Here is a 19621-nt window from a genome sequence, read left to right as displayed (position 1 = left end):
GCAAAAATGCAGTTTTAAAGAAAAAGGGAACATAATACTTGCACTTGTCCAGGTAGAAAAGTTCTTTAAAAGGATTGTTTTTAATAAAGATTTAATGCGAAAGAAAAGCATGAGAGCCGACTGTTTCTGTCTGTGGTAAGTTTTAATTAAAATATTTTTTGATAGCCCAATTTCAACTAGAAAAGGAAGCTATAGCCTCCCTATGTTGTGTTAAAATGTGTTGCAACCACTGATCTATATAATTCTCTATTACAGATCAGTGGTTGCAACTTGCTTGAGCAACTTAATATACAAATCTAGAAGTCAAGTGCATTGAATAATACGTTGTTTTTTATTGAGTTTAAACGTGTATGTCTGTTATTGTATTAGTGAACTGTGATAAAAGAGGATCATAATGCTAAAAAAGCACTTTTGGATTTGAAATCAAAATAACGGATAAATATTGTGTTTGTGTTAAACAGCATTTTCTGCAAATCTGCATTTTACTTAAATAAAAAAAAAGTGCTTTGTCAAATATCTGTATCTCTTTTAAATAGTTAAGTGGAAGCATGACCTTAAAAATGGTCATATATTTTTTGTTAATGCATAAATTCTCTTCGTGATATATGAACTATATGGGCCTAATGTTTATTGGGTCACAAGGATTTATCGACTTTAAAATGTGGGTCCCCAGAAAAAAAGTTTGGGAAACACTGGTATAGCATATGATTTAACTATTGACCTGCAGGCAGACATGTAGTATAATTGTGCCTTTTCAATTTTCTAGCTCTTTTTGTTGCTGAATTCTATGCATTACATGTACTGAAATATTGAGATATTTGCATGAAATCACTGAATGGTGGCACATTTGATATATTCAGACCAAGTATCTCTTGACTTTGACCTTGTCCGTCATTATTTACCAGCTGTAGGCTATTTTTCCAGCATTTGTATTATGCCTCATTTCCTTAAAATGTCAGAATAGAGCATAGATAGCTCTGATATTGCATATATATGGGGAGGTCATGTCATAAAATCCACGATTGCCCTATTTTTCTTATTGGAGGCCTCTAACATCAGACTTTCTGAACAGCATCTTTGTTTGTGTTTTCAGTAACCATTGCAATTTCTCTCTTTTCGATTCTTCTACATTCAGTCTCAGGGGACACTTTTTGAGTGGCAGCCATCCCGTACACCCCTTCCAACAGTTGCATCATGTGCACGACCCCTTTTTCCCGTTCCCTTCCCCCTTTCGGTCTCCTGTAGATGACACGCTAATGCACTGTGGCAGGGCCTTAGGTCTTCTTTGGTTCAGCCCTTTCCAGTAAGAGCTAGCCATGCATGAATGACGCCAACAGAGAAGCCTTTCGTCCCCAGCAACGGTGAAGCCGGACAGGGCATGTGTCATAAGAGTGCCAGTGAGGCGCTTTAATCTAGTTTGTTTCGCTCCCTTTCCTGCCGCCTCACAAAGGAAGAGTCACTCTGTTTACTGAGCATTACCTGCCCTAAGGAGGTCAGCCCGAGGCAAAGCGAGAGGTGTAATGCCGACGCTTTGTACGTGCTTTTGAGCCGAGATTATAGTTTACTGAACAAAGTGACTCAACACCTTTCTGAAAGTATAAATGTCTGTGTCAGGATCTAACGCTCTGTTTCTGACATCTTTCTAGAGCTCACATTCACCTGGGTCTTCAATGAGTACCCACACTTCGTCCAGCAAGACAGCCGGCGCTTTGTATCCCAAGAGACTGGGAATCTCTACATTGCTAAAGTGGAGCCGTCTGATGTTGGGAATTACACCTGTGTGGTTAATAACACTATTACCAAGGAGAGAGTCTTCAGTTCGCCAACACCTTTAGTGCTGAGAAACGATGGTAAGAGAGGTGTCTGTCAAATACTGTACTATAAAAAATCTGAATTTTATACGTAAAAGATTATTAAATTGCTATGATAAAAACTATACGTTATTTAAAGTGGAAGTGAAGCAGTCAGTCAAGTTTACATTATTTAGTAAACTGATTTCCACTTTAATAAAAAAATATTTAACAAACATGATTAATGTCACTATTGTATTTTAAAAGAAAAAAGGATGTTTTGTTGTAACTAAAAGCTTGGTTGGCTAGTGAAGTAATATAAGCATTTCTTTAGTTTTTGAACGCACACTTGTTTTGGAAGAAGGAAGATGAAGACGAACTTGAAATGGACATTGAGAGCATAATAAGTCCAATTGCTTATTCATTTAAGGGGGGACTGAGAAGGTGGAAGAAGTCATGAACCTGCTGGTTTGGGGTGAAGAGAGGATTGTAAATTATGGTGTTTATTTGGATACTCATTAAGACAGCCATTCTGACCTAATTTTGTGTGCAATTGCTCAAGAAGAGAACTCTTTTTGCATCTGTGCTCTTTCGCGTTGTCTTGCGCTTAAATGGCTTAAAACACTTTAATTTTAAACTGACAAGGCATAAAAGACTTGAAAATTATACACTTTCTTGAGGAAGCAGCACTAGCCCAATCATCCAGATAGGTGATAAGATTTAGTGTCTTATTAATAGCAGATAAGATAATTGTATTCGCAAGTGAACATAAAATATCTTACATAAAACTACTGGTGAATGAGCCAGTGCAATGCAAATATGTCTGAAAGGGCTGACATAAGAATTAGATGGCACATAAACAATACTGTATGAAGCCTTATTTGTTTATATCACATTGCAACACATTCTCACTCCCAACTCGTCCCATACTGATTCCTGGTCCCCGTTGCTTTAAATAAGAACCCTTTGGTGTCAATATGCTGACGCGAAAGGAATTGGGAATTTTATCGTCATGATCAAATTAAGTATTGGGTAATAATATTGACAATATTGCATATATGTTGAGGTGTGATTTTTCAATGTGAGGAGTCACAACAGTTTTATTTACATTACACTATTTACACATTTACAAGCAAATAAACCAACCCCTGCCCCTAAACCTAACCTATTGTCAATATAAAACACAGGATATAACAGGCAGATAGAACTAGTCACAATTCATTTAAAAAGTATTAATATCCCAAGCCTTCCGATGCAAAACGATTGATTTCTGAGAGGAATAGACGCCATCGCTGTCTCTATTTGCCGTAAAGCTCATCCTGTATGCAGTTTGTGGACAAATAAAAAAATTGCCATCAGAAGAAGCGTTTCATCAGCTTTGGTTGTGAAATGCCATTGGCTCTTGTGTGTCTTGTGACTGACTGCGTCATACTAAACAAGTTTCTGAATTTGATATGTAAGGAAGCGAGATCATCTTCAGCGATTAAAATGATTTACTCTGTTCTTCGCATAAAGATATCGGAGGACTTGGAATGCAAAGCGACTTGTTTGTAATATGTTAATATTGCTTTTTATAGCCAGTTTTTGCAATAAATATCTGTCACTGTACTTTTCTTTGCCTGTTGCGTGTTTTATATTGTTCAGAAGTGGGTAGGTTTAGGGTAGGGGTGGGGTTAGGTGCGCCAAAATATCTATGAAAGTATACATTTCTATAAAATAATTTCTATTTTTGCAAATGCATGCAAACCATTAAATGCGATGCATAATGCAAACAACTAAAAGCAATGGAGGACCCTGCACGTCCAAAAGTGACACCAAGTGAGTTGGGAGTGAGAATGTGCTGCACATTGCGCCTTGCATTATACAAAATAATGTTTGGGATACCACGATGATTTAAACAGTTTAATATTGGATATTCATATTTAAAATAGCACTTGTGTGTTCAAAAAGTTACTTTACTGGCAGCGCCCTTGCTCCAAAAGCTATAACAAAGCATCCTTTTTCTGTTAAATGGTTACATTAATCGTGTTTGTTATATATTTAAATATAATTAAAGTGGAAATAGTTTACCAAATAATGTAAACTTAACTGACTGCTTCACTTCCATTTTAAGGCCCATTAACACCAAGGACATATATAACTTTATATAAATATAACAATAAAGATATAGTTTTCAAATTGTTCTAAATTTAAAACAATAAATTACAATAACTATAACAGTAACAGCACAGATGAACCAATTTTGAACACTTTTAAACAACCTTTTTCAGTTAGTAAAATATTTTTTTTTTACTTTAAACGCAAGCTCAATCTGTAAAATTGTGGGCAAAATGTCACCAGAGTTCTGTGGGTTTTTATTTTTTATTTTTTTACAATAAATTTCACAGATTTTTAACAGTATTTCTCACTTGGGTCCAAGAAGCTTGTGACATTTTTAGGGAGATGTTCATTCGTAAATGTCAGAGATGTATTTATGCCACTGTCTTGAAAGCTAAACTGCCTCTTTTAAGAACACTAACCTGCACACTTGACAATGCCTCAAAGGAGGCCACATTTCCATTTGAGATGGATCCTGTTTTTATTATGTGTGTTCCATAAATCTTTAATAACATGCTTCTGTATTTTTGGCACAATCTTCTCAGCTCCCCTGCTCATTGACAGGTCTTTGTGTTTTGTCATTTGTTGTTGTTTTGCTTGTATTCTGAAGTACAAAGCTTGTATATCATAAATCATGAATGACAAAGCCGTATGCATCTGTACTGTATTGTCTGCCCATGGCAGGAGCGATGGGAGAGTACGAGCCCAAAATAGAGCTTCATTTCCCCGACACCATTCCAGCTGCTAAAGGATCCACGCTGAAGCTAGAATGCTTTGCCCTGGGAAAGTAAGTCCAACATGCATGCACCTGCGTCTGTCTGCGCTTTCCCGCCGCAAACTGTTGCCTGAGTTCACACCCTTGCTTAGCGTTATTTATTTTTATCCCGCCTTATAAAATACACCGAATTTGTGATCAGCACTTCAGGTTCATTCTTAATACGATTTGCAATCTGTCACGGAAGCTTTTTACAGAGAGCTTTTCACCATAATGGCCCGCTTTGCTGAGAGCAATGACCCGCAAGATTTACTCCTTAAATAGTGTGGAAATAGAGCTGCAAGCCTCTTTTCAAACCAAGAGCAGAAGGGTTGTCGGTTAGAGAGGGGGGTAATGCAGGTTTTCAAAAAGCGGGAGATGATAGCTTTTCACACTATACAAGGAGCGCGTCACCCCGGATTCCAACGTGAATCAGATCCATTCACACTCAGATTTTCTTAATAGGGTACAGCTTTGAAGAAATAAGGGGGAAATGGATTTTCTTTTACCAAACATTATGGAATTTCACTTCCTCAGACAAAGTTGCTTGGGCTGGTAGAGCATGATGCTAACAATAGCAGGTTGGTGTGTTATGCTTGCATTTAAGGCTTGAGAAATACACAAACAAATCAAAATGCTTAAGTTAAACTCATTTTGGATAAAAGCATCTAGCATAAAAGTTTGGGGTCACTGAGATTGTTTAATAAGTCTCACCTGAGCTGCATGTATTGGTTAAAAAATACAGTAGAAACTGTAAAACTGTGAAATAGTATTATAATTTAAAATAATTGCTTTCTATTGTAATATATCTTAAATTTCTGTGATGGCTTAAGGAAACTAATGAATTTTCAGTCTCATTATTCTAGTCTTCAGTGTCACATGAACCTTCATAAATCATTCTAATATGCTGATTTGCTGCTCAATAATACCTTCTTATTATATTCAGTGTTGACAGTTGTGCTTTTTTATTTTTATTTTTTTAAGGAAAGAAGTTAAACAGAGCAGCATTTATTCTAATAGTATAAACTTTTACATTGCTATAAAACAATTCTAAAACTTTTGATTATTTTAATGCATCTTTACTGAATTAAATTATTAATTTCCTTAAACAAATACTGGTCATAATATTTATCAATAATTAAATGCGTAGCTTGAATGCAATGTATGTCACTTTAGATAAATGCAACTGCCAAAACTGATTTCCTCTTACCAAACATTACATTAAACCTCAGTTTTGACCTTGTAATTGCTCAAAACGAATTGTGAATGAAAAAAGTTGTGGCTGGTAGAATATGGTGGAAGTAGTGCCAAGTTTATAAATTTTGTTTCCAAGGGAATGCATGCATGATTAATAAAATACCTTGAATGCTCTGAATAATAAAACGTAAATGCAAGTTCTAATAAAAAGCATAACTTGGATGCAGTGTATGCCACTTTGGAATAAAGCTTCTGCCAAATCAATTTCCTCTCACCAAACATGTTAAATCGTAATTCTGGAATTAACCTTATAATTCCACAGATGGAATTCTGCGAATGAGAAAAAGTCCCTGTAACTGGTAGAACATGGTGGCAGCTTTGCCAAGGTTATGAATTTAGTTCCTACGGAACACATGAATGATTAAATACTTTGAAAGCTTTGAATAAAGATGCCAAATGTATAAAATGTAAAAGCAAGACCTACACATAATAAAAAAATGTATAGCTTGAATGCACTGTATGTCGTTTTTGATAAAAGCAATGTCAAGGTAATGATCTGATTCTAAAGGAATAAACATATTTACTTTAGATAAAGATGTCTTTCAAATAAATTTGTCTATGATAATGGTGGCTTCATTCTGGTTTCACAGTCCAGTTCCCAAGATCAGCTGGAGAAGAACCAGTGATGTTTCATTCCCAAACAAAGTCAAACTAAAAAATTCTAACGCCATTCTGGAGATTCCAAACTTTCAGCAAGAGGACACAGGAACGTATGAGTGCATAGCGGAAAACAGCCGCGGAAAAAATGCTGCGAGGGGTCGTGTGTCTTTCCATGGTAAGTTCTACTTCAATATTATTTTTCAAATGTATTTTTCATTTATTCCAGCTTTCTCCTTCTACCATTTATCATAAACACCCTTGTCAACATCAGTTTATTGTTAGACATATGTGAGCATTTCTTATACCTCTGGAATTTGTTCTTTGATAAGTTTAAATAAATATTTTTGTTGACAGATCAGCTTTGTCTCATAAAGCTTTACAGTAATTTGAAAAAAAAAAAAAAAAAGATTGTTGCCATATGGCATTTCTGCACCGCACTGAAACTGCAGTAATAAATCAGCAGATAGTGGCAATGGTTATGCTATAGCAGTTATTTATTTATTTGGAAGTGTTTTATAAAATGCAAATTGTATTTATGCAAACAGAACATTATGATTTGTGTTTTGTCTGCTGATGAACACAGGATAAATGATTATAGCTCACTTTAGCTGAGGTTGTAGCAGATCCAACTGTAGAAATATAAGACAATTAATTTAACAACATAAGTAATAGATACACTGATGTTCAAAAGTTTGGGATCAGTATGGTTCATAATTTTTATGGTTCAGTATTTTCTGCTTATCAAGGCTGTGTTTGTTTGATGAAAAATACAGAAACAAAGTAATATTTTGAAATATTATTGCAATTTAAAATAGTGGTTTTCTATTTTAATATACTTTGAAATAGAATTTATTCCTATGACGGAAAGCTGAATTTTCAGCATCATTACTACAGTCTTCAATGTCAAATAATCCTTCAGAAATCCTTGTAATATCCGGATTTATTATCATCTTTTTATGCTGATGAATGATGATGAATAAAATGTTAAAAAGAACAGCATTTAGTTAAAATAATAATCTTGTGTAACAATATAAACTACTGTTCAGAGTTTGAGGTCAGTAAATGATTTCTTTCTTTCTTTCTTTCTTTCTTTGAAAAAATAATTACTTTATTCCGCAAGGATGTGTTAAATTGATACAAAGTGATAGAAAAGGCTTATATTGTTAGAAAAGATTTCTATTTTGACTAAATGTTGTTTTTTTAACTTTATTCATCAAAATATGTAAGTACACTCTTAAAAATAAAGGTGCTTCATGATTTCATAGAAGAACCTTTTTTGTCTAAATGGTTTCATAAAGAACCTTTAACATCAGAAGAACCTTTCTGTTTCATAAAAGTTTCTTTGTGGCGAAAGAAGGTTCTTGAAATTATAAAAAGGTAAGAAAGAGATGGTTATTTAAAGAACCTTTGACTGAATGGTTCATTGTGGAACCAAAAATGGTTCTTCTGTGGCATTGCTGTGAAGAACCTTTTTAAAGGTTACAAAAAAATATTTAGCAGCACAATCGTTTCTAACATTGATAATAAATTAGCATATTAGAATGTTTTCTGAAGGATCATGTGACACCGATGACTAGAGTTTAGGAGTTAAGACTGATGAAAATTCAGCTTTGCATCACAAAAAGTAAAATTATATTTACTTTGCTAAATATATATACCTTTTTCTGTATTTTTGATTAACTTAATAGAACTTTGATAACTTGGAGACTTTTGAACAACAGTGTATATTTTATTATTTAAAACTTTATTCAAAATACTTTATTTGTCTTTATTCATCGTATCTTTACTATTATTAAAGGGAGACACTGCTGGCAAAAACGCTGTTTTTTTCATGCACCTGTCAAGTTTGAGGTTTTGGGCTTTTTGGTTTTTTCATAAAGTGTTTTTTCAGACTAGTGGAAAAAGAAAACACCCAAAAGACACTGTTAAGTGTTTGTGTCAAAAGATTTCAATTATAATACATATTTTTAAAAGCCATTTTCTCTTACACTGAGCCATAAATCTCGACTACAGTAGCACTTACACACCAAACTTTACATTTTTATTCCAGTCTAAATCCTGTAGGTTTTTACAGAGGGATTTGTTCATATATACTTATCCTGATTTTATACTCCCCAAAATTGTAAAAAAAAAAATATGGTTTTCTGTCTGTTCAAAGTTTTTGTCTAAATTATGGAGTGACAAAAAAAAAAAAAAAAATCATTAAATAATGCCTCATTTGCATACTTAAACCTAACATTGTAGAAAATTGTAATACAAAAAATGTTTGCAATTATCAATGTAATCAATCAACTGGGTAAGTAAGGTGATAACTATTAGTTTGTTTGTTTGTTTTTTACCGTTCACCTGTAGTGTTTCGCCTTAACAGAGGGAAAGAATCAATTGTTAAAAACATGTTTACCTTAGTTAAGCATTCATCAGAAATATTCATGTGCGATAGAAAATGCGTATGTAAGTTTCATGATTCTTTAGCAGCTGTAAGGTTCTAAACTACCTTGAGTGGCATTATTATGACATTTTTCCACTGTCATTATGCCATGGAAAACTGCACTCAGCCTCGCTATGCCATTTGTGTCATAACTCACAGTGAGAACATGCCACAACCAGCATCTCATTTGACTTTTGTCCTTGAGAGACATGACATTTCATGATGCATGTGATTGTGACCTTCTGCAATGAGCACCTCATTGTAGAAGGTCACAGTGGCATTCCATAAAAAGTCAAGCTTAATTTGAAATGTATGGCGTTGTTGTATTAATACTTTTTTACCCTTTGTACCCTTAATACAATCCAACACGACTGCCGAGTTCTTTTTGAGCTTTCTGTATTTGCACTGACTGCCTAAATGCAATTTGTGCGTCTGTATGCTGCGAAACTGTAATACAATTCTGTGGGATAAATGAAAAAGGGAGTTTGCCTTGCCAGAGTAGATTTTCTGTTCCACTGTTTGACTTCTTGCAAAAAAACAAGCAGTTAGAGAAGCAGTGGATTGGTGTTGGTCTCAAAGGATTCGTAGGTCTTATCCTAGGCCTTTTAAATTAACATTTGTGGGGAGAAATGCAATCATATGAATTTGTTAATTGAACTCAAGACTCTGTACGTGGCACTGGAGTGTTTGCCAGCAGAAAGGATAATAACGCTTCCAGAAGGAGGTCAAAGGATTTGTAGCACGGAACGGAGCATGTGCCTGTGTAGTGTGATAGAATTGACATATTCACTGAGCGTCTCACTTCAGTAGTTAGATTCATATTCACATGGCTCTTGTGAAATGGGTCGTCTATTGTTTGTTTTTATAGGAGCATCAAGCATGCTCTCAGTATTATACAAACTAGAGAGTGGGTGTATGGCGAGCAATTTTGGAGCTGGTGAAGCGGCTTATGTGATTCTAATATCGCAGCCTTTTCTGATAATAATAATTAATAAAGGGCTTCAGGGGTCACACTGTGATTTGAGCAATTTGAGTCATTGTGGTTTGGGATTTACTGTTACCAAGGAACTTTAAAGGAATATTTTACCAAAAATTATTCAGACACCAGATACAATTTTTGATATTTTTTATTAGTAGGTGCAGGACGTTCATTTATGTAAATGAGGATAGCAAAATAAAGTAAACTGTGACATATTATACCCAAAAAATCTTCATACAGTGGACTACCAGTAAAATTGCTAAAAATTTGGGACCAAAAAATTATTCAGATACTTTGATCTGACCATGTTTTCATGGAGTGTTTTTTCTTTAATTGCTAATGCGACGTTTTTACATCACAAACTGGATAAAATTGAGCATTGCTTTGTAATTGGTCAACAAAGTATTGAATAGTTAAATATTGTCGTACTAACAGTTATCTGAATTTTTGGTTGATTGTAATCCATTACATACCTTTCTATCAAAGTTATCTGACATTATCAAGATGAATTTGTTCTGACATAGTTTAACTGTAAGTTCTTGTCATATTTTATTACCATTTTCTAAACTATAGCAAATAAACTGTAAAAATGTAAGAAATGTTGAAGGTGTCTGAATAAATTTTGGTATTTTTGCATGTGGCCCTGCCTGTGAAAACCTTACTAAAGTAATTTTTGTGATTAACTGTTTTCTACATAAAATTCTTCATAATGCAAAGCATTCTAAGCATTCTCTGAAAATGTAACCTTAATATCTTTAATATTGCGTGAGTAAGGCCATGTCAATGTTTGGGTTCACTGAGATTTTTTAAAAGGAATTAATATTTGAATTTAACTTTTATTCATCAAAAATACTGAAAAAAAAAAAGTTTAATGGTTTCCATAAAAATATTAAGCCGTGTAATTGTTGAAAACACTGATGATGATAATAATAAGAAGGAATGATTGAAGATTGGATAATGAATGCAGAAAATTCAGCTTTGCAATTACAGAAATAAATTATTTTAGAATATAATCAAATAGAACACAGTTATTTTAAATTGTAATAGCATTTAGCAATTTAGCTGTTTTTATAGTATTTTTCTTCAAATAATAGAAAAAAGAGACTTCTTTAAAAAACATTATACAATTTCACACACCCTTAACTTTTGACGGTAGGCTATATTTAGTTTTGTACTTTTATTGTAAAGAGCAAGCATCTCATACGAAACTCATACGGGTTTGACATGACCCTTAGGGTGAGAAAATGTTGACAGATTTTTCATTATTGGGTGAACTTTTACTTTAATTGTTTCTGTCATCAAGGCCTTTAAATCCATTAGCCTTGGGTAATATGGCTGGTTTTAATATGCAAGTGTAACATTTCATTTATGTATGTTCTTGAATCTGTCCATCATTGACCCTTCATCCGTTTTTTGATTTATTAATATGCTCTCCTTCCATAGCTACACCTCACTGGCTGCAGACGATGACAGACACATCGTTGTCCATTGAGGAGAATCTGTTTTGGGAGTGCAAAGCCAATGGGAAACCAAAACCCTCGTACAGCTGGCTGAAGAATGGAGAAACTCTAACATCTGAGGTACTTTGCGGTTTCTGAAAAGCCCCTAATGAGACTGAAAGCTTTATATCCACTTACTATAGTTCAAGGTCAACGCAAACATAAATTCTCATTGCTGACATAAAAGCGAGGCAAAAAAGAAGCCAACAGCTGTTTAAGTAGCAGAGACTCCCATCAACAAACATCAGCAGTTATAAGGCAGCAGAAAGACTCCATTAGACGTGACCTGCATTCAAGCCGAGAGTGACCCGCACCTCCTCCCCACCCTTCCATCACACATCACATCAATCTCTCCTTGTGACTCTTTGTGCTGAGTTCAGCCCTTAAGAACAGCCGATAGGCTTAAATGTCTGCTATGCCATTAGCAGAACCATCAGCTCAACACCTCCCTACATGTCCCATATACTTTTCCGACTGGGCGCCCATGCCAAATGAATTGGTCATTAGTATTTCACTGCTATGTTCAACATTTCTTTTCTGTTCATTGGAGCAGAGGGTCAGCATTTTTCTTTATTCTCTTTTATAACCTCCTCCACCCTCTCTTAACCCATCCTTAGATATTCAACTCAACGCACTTTCAGTGTTAGAGTGCAGCCGTGTTGCAAAAAAGCCATCATTCATGGTGAGAAAATCTAGGAGTGCAAAATATCAGCCAATACTGGAGTTTTTAAAGGTTGCATTGGCTGATATTGGATTTTTCATTTTTCTTGCTCAGTTTTCATATTTTTTATCTTTTTTTTTATTTTATCTTCCACTCACTTAAAATTCATCTTTTAAAACAATCATTTAATTTAACTTTGTTAAAGACTGAAACCTTGAAATGGCTGAAGCAAAATATAAATTTTTCATACTCTACATTATGGAACTATAATGGCTAAATTCATAGGGCTCTATGATATCTGTTTTATTATTTCCCCAAAATCTTTTTGTTTTTCAAATGTAGTTTTTTTTCCCTGTTTTAATTTTTCTAGACTCTGTTTTAATGGTTAAATTGAAAATATGAATCAAAACACATTGTCTAAGTAATTGAAATCATGAAATCACATACGCTGTTTAACATCAATTTATTAAAATTTTAAACAAAAACTAAAAAATTTTAGGCCCTATGAAATATTTTCTCAAATTATTTTTATATTTCAATTAATTTCCTGGATTTATTTTTAATGGTTTCATTGAATTTTAATAATCAATAGCATCTATAATTAATAGATTTTTGTAAAAATTTACTTATTATTAATATATTCTCAGAAATACAGTGTTGTGTATTTACATTTTTTTTCAGCTAAATCAATTCTAGTAAATAATTTATCTGTTAAATAATCCTTAAAAAATATGTTTTAATAGTAATTTTATTAGTAGTAGTACTATTATTAAGTATATTTATGTCAAAGTTTCGTCAAGTTAAACCAACTTTAACTTTAACTTTTATTTTGACGGGTTGCTGTGAAGACCTTATTATGATTATGAAACGGTAAAATGCTTTCAATGCTCTTTATGTAAGCATTACTTTTAAAAAAAATTTTGGTTTTAATTTTTTTTTAAATTTTTTTTTTTTTTTTTTTTACAAATTTTTTTTTTTTTTTGCCTGGTAGATAATAAAATGGGTGAAAATTCCAAGTCTTACAATGAAGCAGTGTTATTTATTTTTTATTTTATTAAAGTTGTAGTATTTTTTTATTTATTTATTTTTTTTTTATGCATTATATTTTAGTTACAGTCATTTTAGTACATAGGTCAAAGATGAAAAAGGATTTAACGTAAGACGTAATACTGCTTTAAATTGTTGTTTTTTAAAAAATATATAAAACAGTTTTCTGTTTAATTTAATTGCATTTTTGTTTTTGTTTGTCTGAGCAAAAATTAAATATCATACATTTTTCCCTAATTTACAGAAGACACCCACTAAAATGTCATTCAGTGTAACAATCTCGTCAGGCATATTTACAACAAAAATCAATTTATAACATATTAAAAGTACAAATACTAATTAATTGTAATTTTACATTTTTTTTATTAAAATTTTAGGTTTTGCCTATTTGTCAGTAAGATTTTAAGTAGCTTTTAAATTTAATATGCTCCCTTATTATTTTATATATTTTAATATGTACAAGTCAAAATAAGCACGCTGTTTGAATCTTTAAATAAATAGCGTTACACTGAATGACAATGTAACATTATTTCAACCAAATTTTGACATTTTATTCTCCAAAAACATTGAAACCTTAAAAGTAGACACTTCACATTTAATGTGCTTTCTATGGACATAAATTCACTGTTGTAAATTTACCCATATATTTACCCATATCAACTTAAATTAAAATAATTTTCTAGGTAACTAACTAAAATATTTACATTTAAATGTATATTTTATGTTAATTAAAGTATTTTATTTCTAAAAAAAAAAAAAAAAAAAAGTTAGTTTTAGTTAATTGAAGGAAAGACCCAATCCGTATCTAGTGACCAGAATATCACAGAAACTTAGTGGTCCCTTTTGACTTGGTCCAGTAAGCAACCATGCGGACCAGCAATGCCCTAGAAACCGCATAGCAACCATTTTACTTTGATTGTTTGTTGTTATGTCTACAGGGCCGAGTGCAAATAGAGAACGGCGCACTCTCCATCTCCTCGCTAAACCTCTCAGATGGCGGGATGTATCAGTGTGTGGCGGAGAACAAGCACGGCATCATTTATTCCAGCGCCGAGCTGATGGTGCTTGGTACGACCTTTGTGTTTTCACTGCCTGCTCTCCATCCTTCATTTGAATGCGAAAACTTTATTATGTAGTCACAGCCCAGGCTCAAATTACAAGGCAGCACTGAAAACATCCGTCTGATTGAGTGCTCCATCGTAACGCTCACATTTCCCCATTGTTGATTGTGAAATTATGTCTGTGCATGCTGAAATTTCATTCATTTTAACCACGACACACTGGTCAGTATTGTGCATACGAGGCCAGTTTCAAATAAATGGCGTCCATTGAAGACACTGCGCAGTAAAATGTAAGTTTTCTTTTTTAAGACAAATGGCCTGGAAGAAGCCAGTGGAAGCGTACAGCTCTATTTGTTAAGTCCTTTAGACTTTTCTAAAAGGCTTTCTTCCTTTTTTTTGCCAGAGGCTGTTTGAACGTCAATTGCTGTTCATCACAGATTCCATTGAGGCTTTAAGTGTGAGTCTGAGGACCAAATCTCTCTGTCTCCTACAGCCTCTGCTCCCAGCTTCTCCCAGAATCCTTTGAGCCGAGTGCTTAAGGCTCGCACGGGTAGTGACGTTAGCCTAGATTGCAGGCCACATGCTTCGCCCAGAGCCATTAGCCTGTGGAAAAGAGGAAGTGAGATACTGCAAAGAAGTGAAAGGTATTTAGCTTTGGAGTTCGTATTTTATCACATTAATGCCATGTGATTCTGTGTGATGCTAATTATCCATTACCTTTAGGATTTCACTCTTTCCCAATGGGACTCTTAAAATTGCCAACGTAACCAAGCGAGATGGAGGTAGTTACACGTGCATCGCTAAAAACCAGTTTGGCACAGCGAGCACAACAGGAAAACTCATAATCACAGGTAAGTCATTGTGTTTTTCATTCTGTGCAGATCAGCGTTAGTGGTTTATAGGGCCCTATGATTTCTGAATTGCGGAAAACATAGACTGAATCCTGGAATCCAGTCATAAAATGTACATTTATTGTATAATATCAGGGACTTTGCCAAATTTTGGATGAATAAATCAAAACTAGGTCAGTACACTTAAATCAAAATGCAATAAGGACTAATGTCTGTGAATATTAAGCTGCAAAAATACTATTTTAATATGCATCCTGCATGTTCTGAGCACATGAACACAAACGTAATCTCCAGAACTGCTCTGAGAGTCATTTCATGAGCATTTTACATAAGCATCATACACAACAGAAAGCTCTCGGTTTAACTTGAAGAAATGGTGACAGAAACTATATTACCTAATGTAATGATAGTACTACTAATAATAATAAAATTATTATTAAAACATAATTTTATTTAACAGAAAAACAATATTTACCAGAATTTGTTTACCAGAAAAAAATTAAATACACAACACAGTATTTATGAAGTAAATAAATAAATAAAATAATAATAAATTTAAAAAATCAATTAATTAGAGATGCTTTTGATCATTAAAATTCAATGACACCATTAAAATTGAATCCAGAAAATTAATATAAATCACTTGTTAAAAATAAAACTTTACGCATTTCATAGGGCCTTTTTTTCCATAAAATCAGTTATTTAGAGATGGTTTTGATTATTAAAATTTTGTGAAACCAATAAAATGGAATACAAAAAATGTATGGAAAAAAACAGAATTTAGTCAATTTAAAGCTGAATTTGAGAGAAAAAAATTCACAGAGCCTTACAAATGTATTTATTTATTTTTTTTGTTAAAATTTTAATAAACTTCCGTTACATTTCACGATTTCAATTGATTAGACATGCTTTTTGATTAATATTTTTTAAGGTTAATGTAACCATTAAAACAGAGTCTAGAAAAATATAAAGAGAATCCAGAAAAATTAAAACTATTTGGAAAATAATAAAACGGATTTCAAAGGGCCCAAGGTTTAGTGCATATTAAGGTTTTGAACATTTTTTACAGTCTTTCTCTCACCCCACTCTTTCTATTCTCCATTACAATAAAAAATAGCAAAAAGCCAGATAAAAGAAACATTTTTATTATCCAAACAAAGACATAATGAAATTTCTTTGTTGTAAAAAAAAAAAAAAAAAAAAGGCTGATTCATCTCTCAAAATAGTTGTGGATTTGTTTAATAATCATTTTGCTTTAGGACCTAAAATATTTTTTTTATGAATAACGGCTTTATTTTTGCTGTGCAGACAATACACAGTCCGGTCCACTCCTATTGTTGATTCAGATATGCCACATCTGGCACATATCATGATGCACTGCTTCAGCTGTTACAAGCAATGTATTAACCAACTGACAACTGCATTCTTCGTAGTTTCTGTTGTCACTACTGTCAGCCTTTCAAGTCAAAAAATCACAAAGCGTAAGATTTGTTTTATATAATCAAGCACACTGAGAAGTCCTACACAATGGCGCTACACTATTTCAAGACAAATAGCTTTTGTTATCAAGTCTCTATGTCTCAAAGTTTTAAGAAATCTTTTCAAACTCCTATTTAAGGAATAGTTCATCCAGAAATGTTAATTCTGTCATCTTGTACTCATCCTCAAGTCGTTCCAAACTCATTTGACTTTCTTTCCTCTGTGGGAAACAAAATGAGAACATATGAAGAATGTACTGTTCTTTATTTTTCATGCCATTACAGTGGATGGCTGAAGGGAGCTTTAAAGCTTCATAAAAAGACACAAAAGAACCACATTCAAGTAGTCCGTGTGAATCTTGCTGTATTTCAAGTCTGTATGTCTTTGCTTAGTACCAATCTTCCCCTCCAGTGAGCTAAGAACTGGAAATGGGTAATTGGGCATTGAGTTAAACTTCCGAGGTCAGCCCGATTTGTGAACAAATCATTTGGTTTGTGAACCACATAAACTGATTTATTAATAAAATTTGACAAAAAAAAAAAAATAATTTATTCACAAATTGAACATTGATACTTCTTTCTTGCAATTATGAGTTTATATCTCGCAATTCGTACTTTTTATAACAAACTCACAATTGCGAGTTATAAAGTCCAATTCTGAGTGTTATAAACGAAGTTTAATTATTAATTATTAATAATTAATTAATTAATTAATTATTAATTCTGAGTTTATATCTCGCAACTTTGACTTCGTAACTCACAATTGCGAGTTTATGTCACTGACTTTTTATTCTCGGAATTGCGAGTTTGTATCTTTTTACTTTTTACTTTATCTTTTGAATTTTTTTCTTGCAATTATGAGTTAATATCTTGTAATTCTTGCATTACTGATTTTTTCCCCCTCAGAGTTGTGATATAAACTCACAATTGTTAGTCCAATTTTGAATGTTATAAACTTGCAGATCTGAGAAAAAGTCAGAATTGTGACTTTATATCTCGTAAATTGTGATTTTTATATCTCGCAATTCTCACTTTTTTTCCTCAGAATTGTGACATAAACTCTCAATTGCGAGTATAAAGTCCAGTTTTGAGAGTTATAAATTCAAAGCTGAGAAAAAAGAGTTTATATCTCACAATTCTGACTTTATAAACCACAATTGTGAGTTTATATCACAAAATTCTGAGAAAAATGTCAGAATTGCACGTTTATATCTCACAATTCTGACTTTATAACTTGCAATTGTGAGTTTATATCATGAAATTCTGAGAAAAATACCAGAATTGCGAGTTTATATTTCACAATTCAAGAAAGAATTTGGAACATCATGAAGTTGAGTAAATAACAGAATTTTCTTTTTTGGGTGAACTGTCGCTTTAAGAAAGCCTTCTATATTGTGGAGGTACAACATTGGTTTCTGTAGTGTTCTATGTATTTCATTTGCCTTCAGTCTTCCACACATTCCAGTCCATGTTTCGCTAATTACTCTTTGTTAAGGTCATTCGTAATTGCCATGGCCATTATCCATGTGGATTGTTATCTCCTCATTAAGCTATAGGATGAATATTATTCCTCACTTTTGTTCTTCATTATATAGGTTATGGGTTTAATCAGCAGTATTTTCATGGCAAATCAGAAGAAAGTCATTAGCTATATATTATTGAGGCCTCAGTGTGAACCCATACGTCTTTTGTAGGCTTTCTTTCTTCTTCCTTTCTTTCTCTCATTATGTTTTTGTCATGCACCATCAGTTGACCTCTTTAATGTAATTTAATTAAAATGACCTTTCCTCACTAAGTGTCTTCAGCCAACTGTATTCCGCTCACAGAAGACATGCTGCCAATTCATTTGGCTCTTATTAAAATCCACTTTATGTTCGTCTCAAATTAATAGCCCCCATATGGAAAGACAGCAGCCAAAACTCTTAAGTATAGTACCTAGAAATTAAAGATTATTTATTACAGCAATAAACCACAGTAGGCTGGGGTAAAATCACTAACCTGCAGCCTGTAAGTGAAACAGTGTTACAATTATTTTAGAAGGAATTTCTAAATCATTTTTGAAAAAAACACGCGTGTCAGCATTTTTAACATTTCTAAATTGGCAATTATTTGATTTTTAAATTTTGATAGTCTCTAAATGTCATTTTGTGTTATTTTTAATAGTTCAAAAAATGATCAAGCCTTGTATTAGAAATACAATTGGTTTTAATTTAATATTTGCATAGAAACTTGGGTTAACAAGGAGGTTTTTAATTAATCTGAACTACTCCAGAGGCAGCTCGCTAGTTTTTGGAAGAAAAAAGGTTGTAATGTTGTCTTGTTGTTTGCCTTGCTACAGAACGTGTTCTCTCGCCTCAGTTTGTGTCCCAGAGCTAAACTGACAGACTATGTTGACACTGTAACTAACAGAGCCCACGAGGATCAGCCAAGGCCCCAGCAGCACAGAGATCACGGTGGGTGAGAGCATCGTGCTGCCCTGCCAGGTGACTGCCGATCCAGCCTTGGACGTGGCTTTCTCCTGGGCCTTCAACGGTCAGCCCATTGATTTCCATCAAGACGCCGACCACTTCGAGCGAGTGGGAGGGGTGAGTATTGTGGTTTAAGGGCTATATTGCAACCTCAGCACCCTCATCCTACACCACCACCTCCAGGCATGAAAAATTTATTGGGAACATATCTCGGAAAACAGGATTTTCCTTGCTGTTTGGAAAAAAACTGTTTTATGTACTGTGTAGACATAATCTAACATTTACAAATCATTTATGATGAAAATGATTTCAAAAAGGCATTTGAGATTGGTAGCTCTATTTGTAAAATCTGTTGACTTTAGCAATCGTTGGATTATGTGCCAATGGTGAATATTAAAAAATGGGGAAACAGCACTTTTCAAGTATTTTCAAGGTTTGCATGCCTGTAACTCAAGAAGTATTTAAGGAATCTTAATGCACTTTAAAGGTGCCATAGAATGGAAAATTGAATTTACCTTGGCATAGTTAAATAATAACAGTTCAGTACATGGACATGACATACCATGAGTCTCAAACACCATCGTTTCCTCCTTCTTATATAAATCTAGTGTTTGCAAAAGACCACCGAAAAATAGGTCAATTCCAACATAA

General features: G+C 33.4%; 1 protein-coding gene across 2 annotated transcripts in view; it reads left to right on the top strand.

Annotated features, from left to right (window-relative positions):
- cntn3b (contactin 3b) overlaps positions 1 to 19621 on the top strand; it is a 76946-nt gene that overhangs the window by 27512 nt on the left and 29813 nt on the right. For both annotated transcript variants that reach the window (XM_073851309.1, XM_073851308.1), the window contains exons 5-12: positions 1647 to 1850; positions 4572 to 4674; positions 6489 to 6673; positions 11349 to 11485; positions 14051 to 14180; positions 14667 to 14817; positions 14897 to 15024; positions 18912 to 19087. In XM_073851309.1, the coding sequence (XP_073707410.1) occupies positions 1647 to 1850; positions 4572 to 4674; positions 6489 to 6673; positions 11349 to 11485; positions 14051 to 14180; positions 14667 to 14817; positions 14897 to 15024; positions 18912 to 19087 (1214 nt within the window). The remainder of the gene's footprint in view (positions 1 to 1646; positions 1851 to 4571; positions 4675 to 6488; positions 6674 to 11348; positions 11486 to 14050; positions 14181 to 14666; positions 14818 to 14896; positions 15025 to 18911; positions 19088 to 19621) is intronic.

Source organism: Garra rufa, chromosome 12 (genome assembly GCF_049309525.1).
Source record: "Garra rufa chromosome 12, GarRuf1.0, whole genome shotgun sequence".
In the NCBI taxonomy this organism is placed as follows: domain Eukaryota; kingdom Metazoa; phylum Chordata; class Actinopteri; order Cypriniformes; family Cyprinidae; genus Garra; species Garra rufa.
Note: the sequence above shows the minus strand (reverse complement) of the source record. Positions and strands in the feature narration are given on the sequence as shown.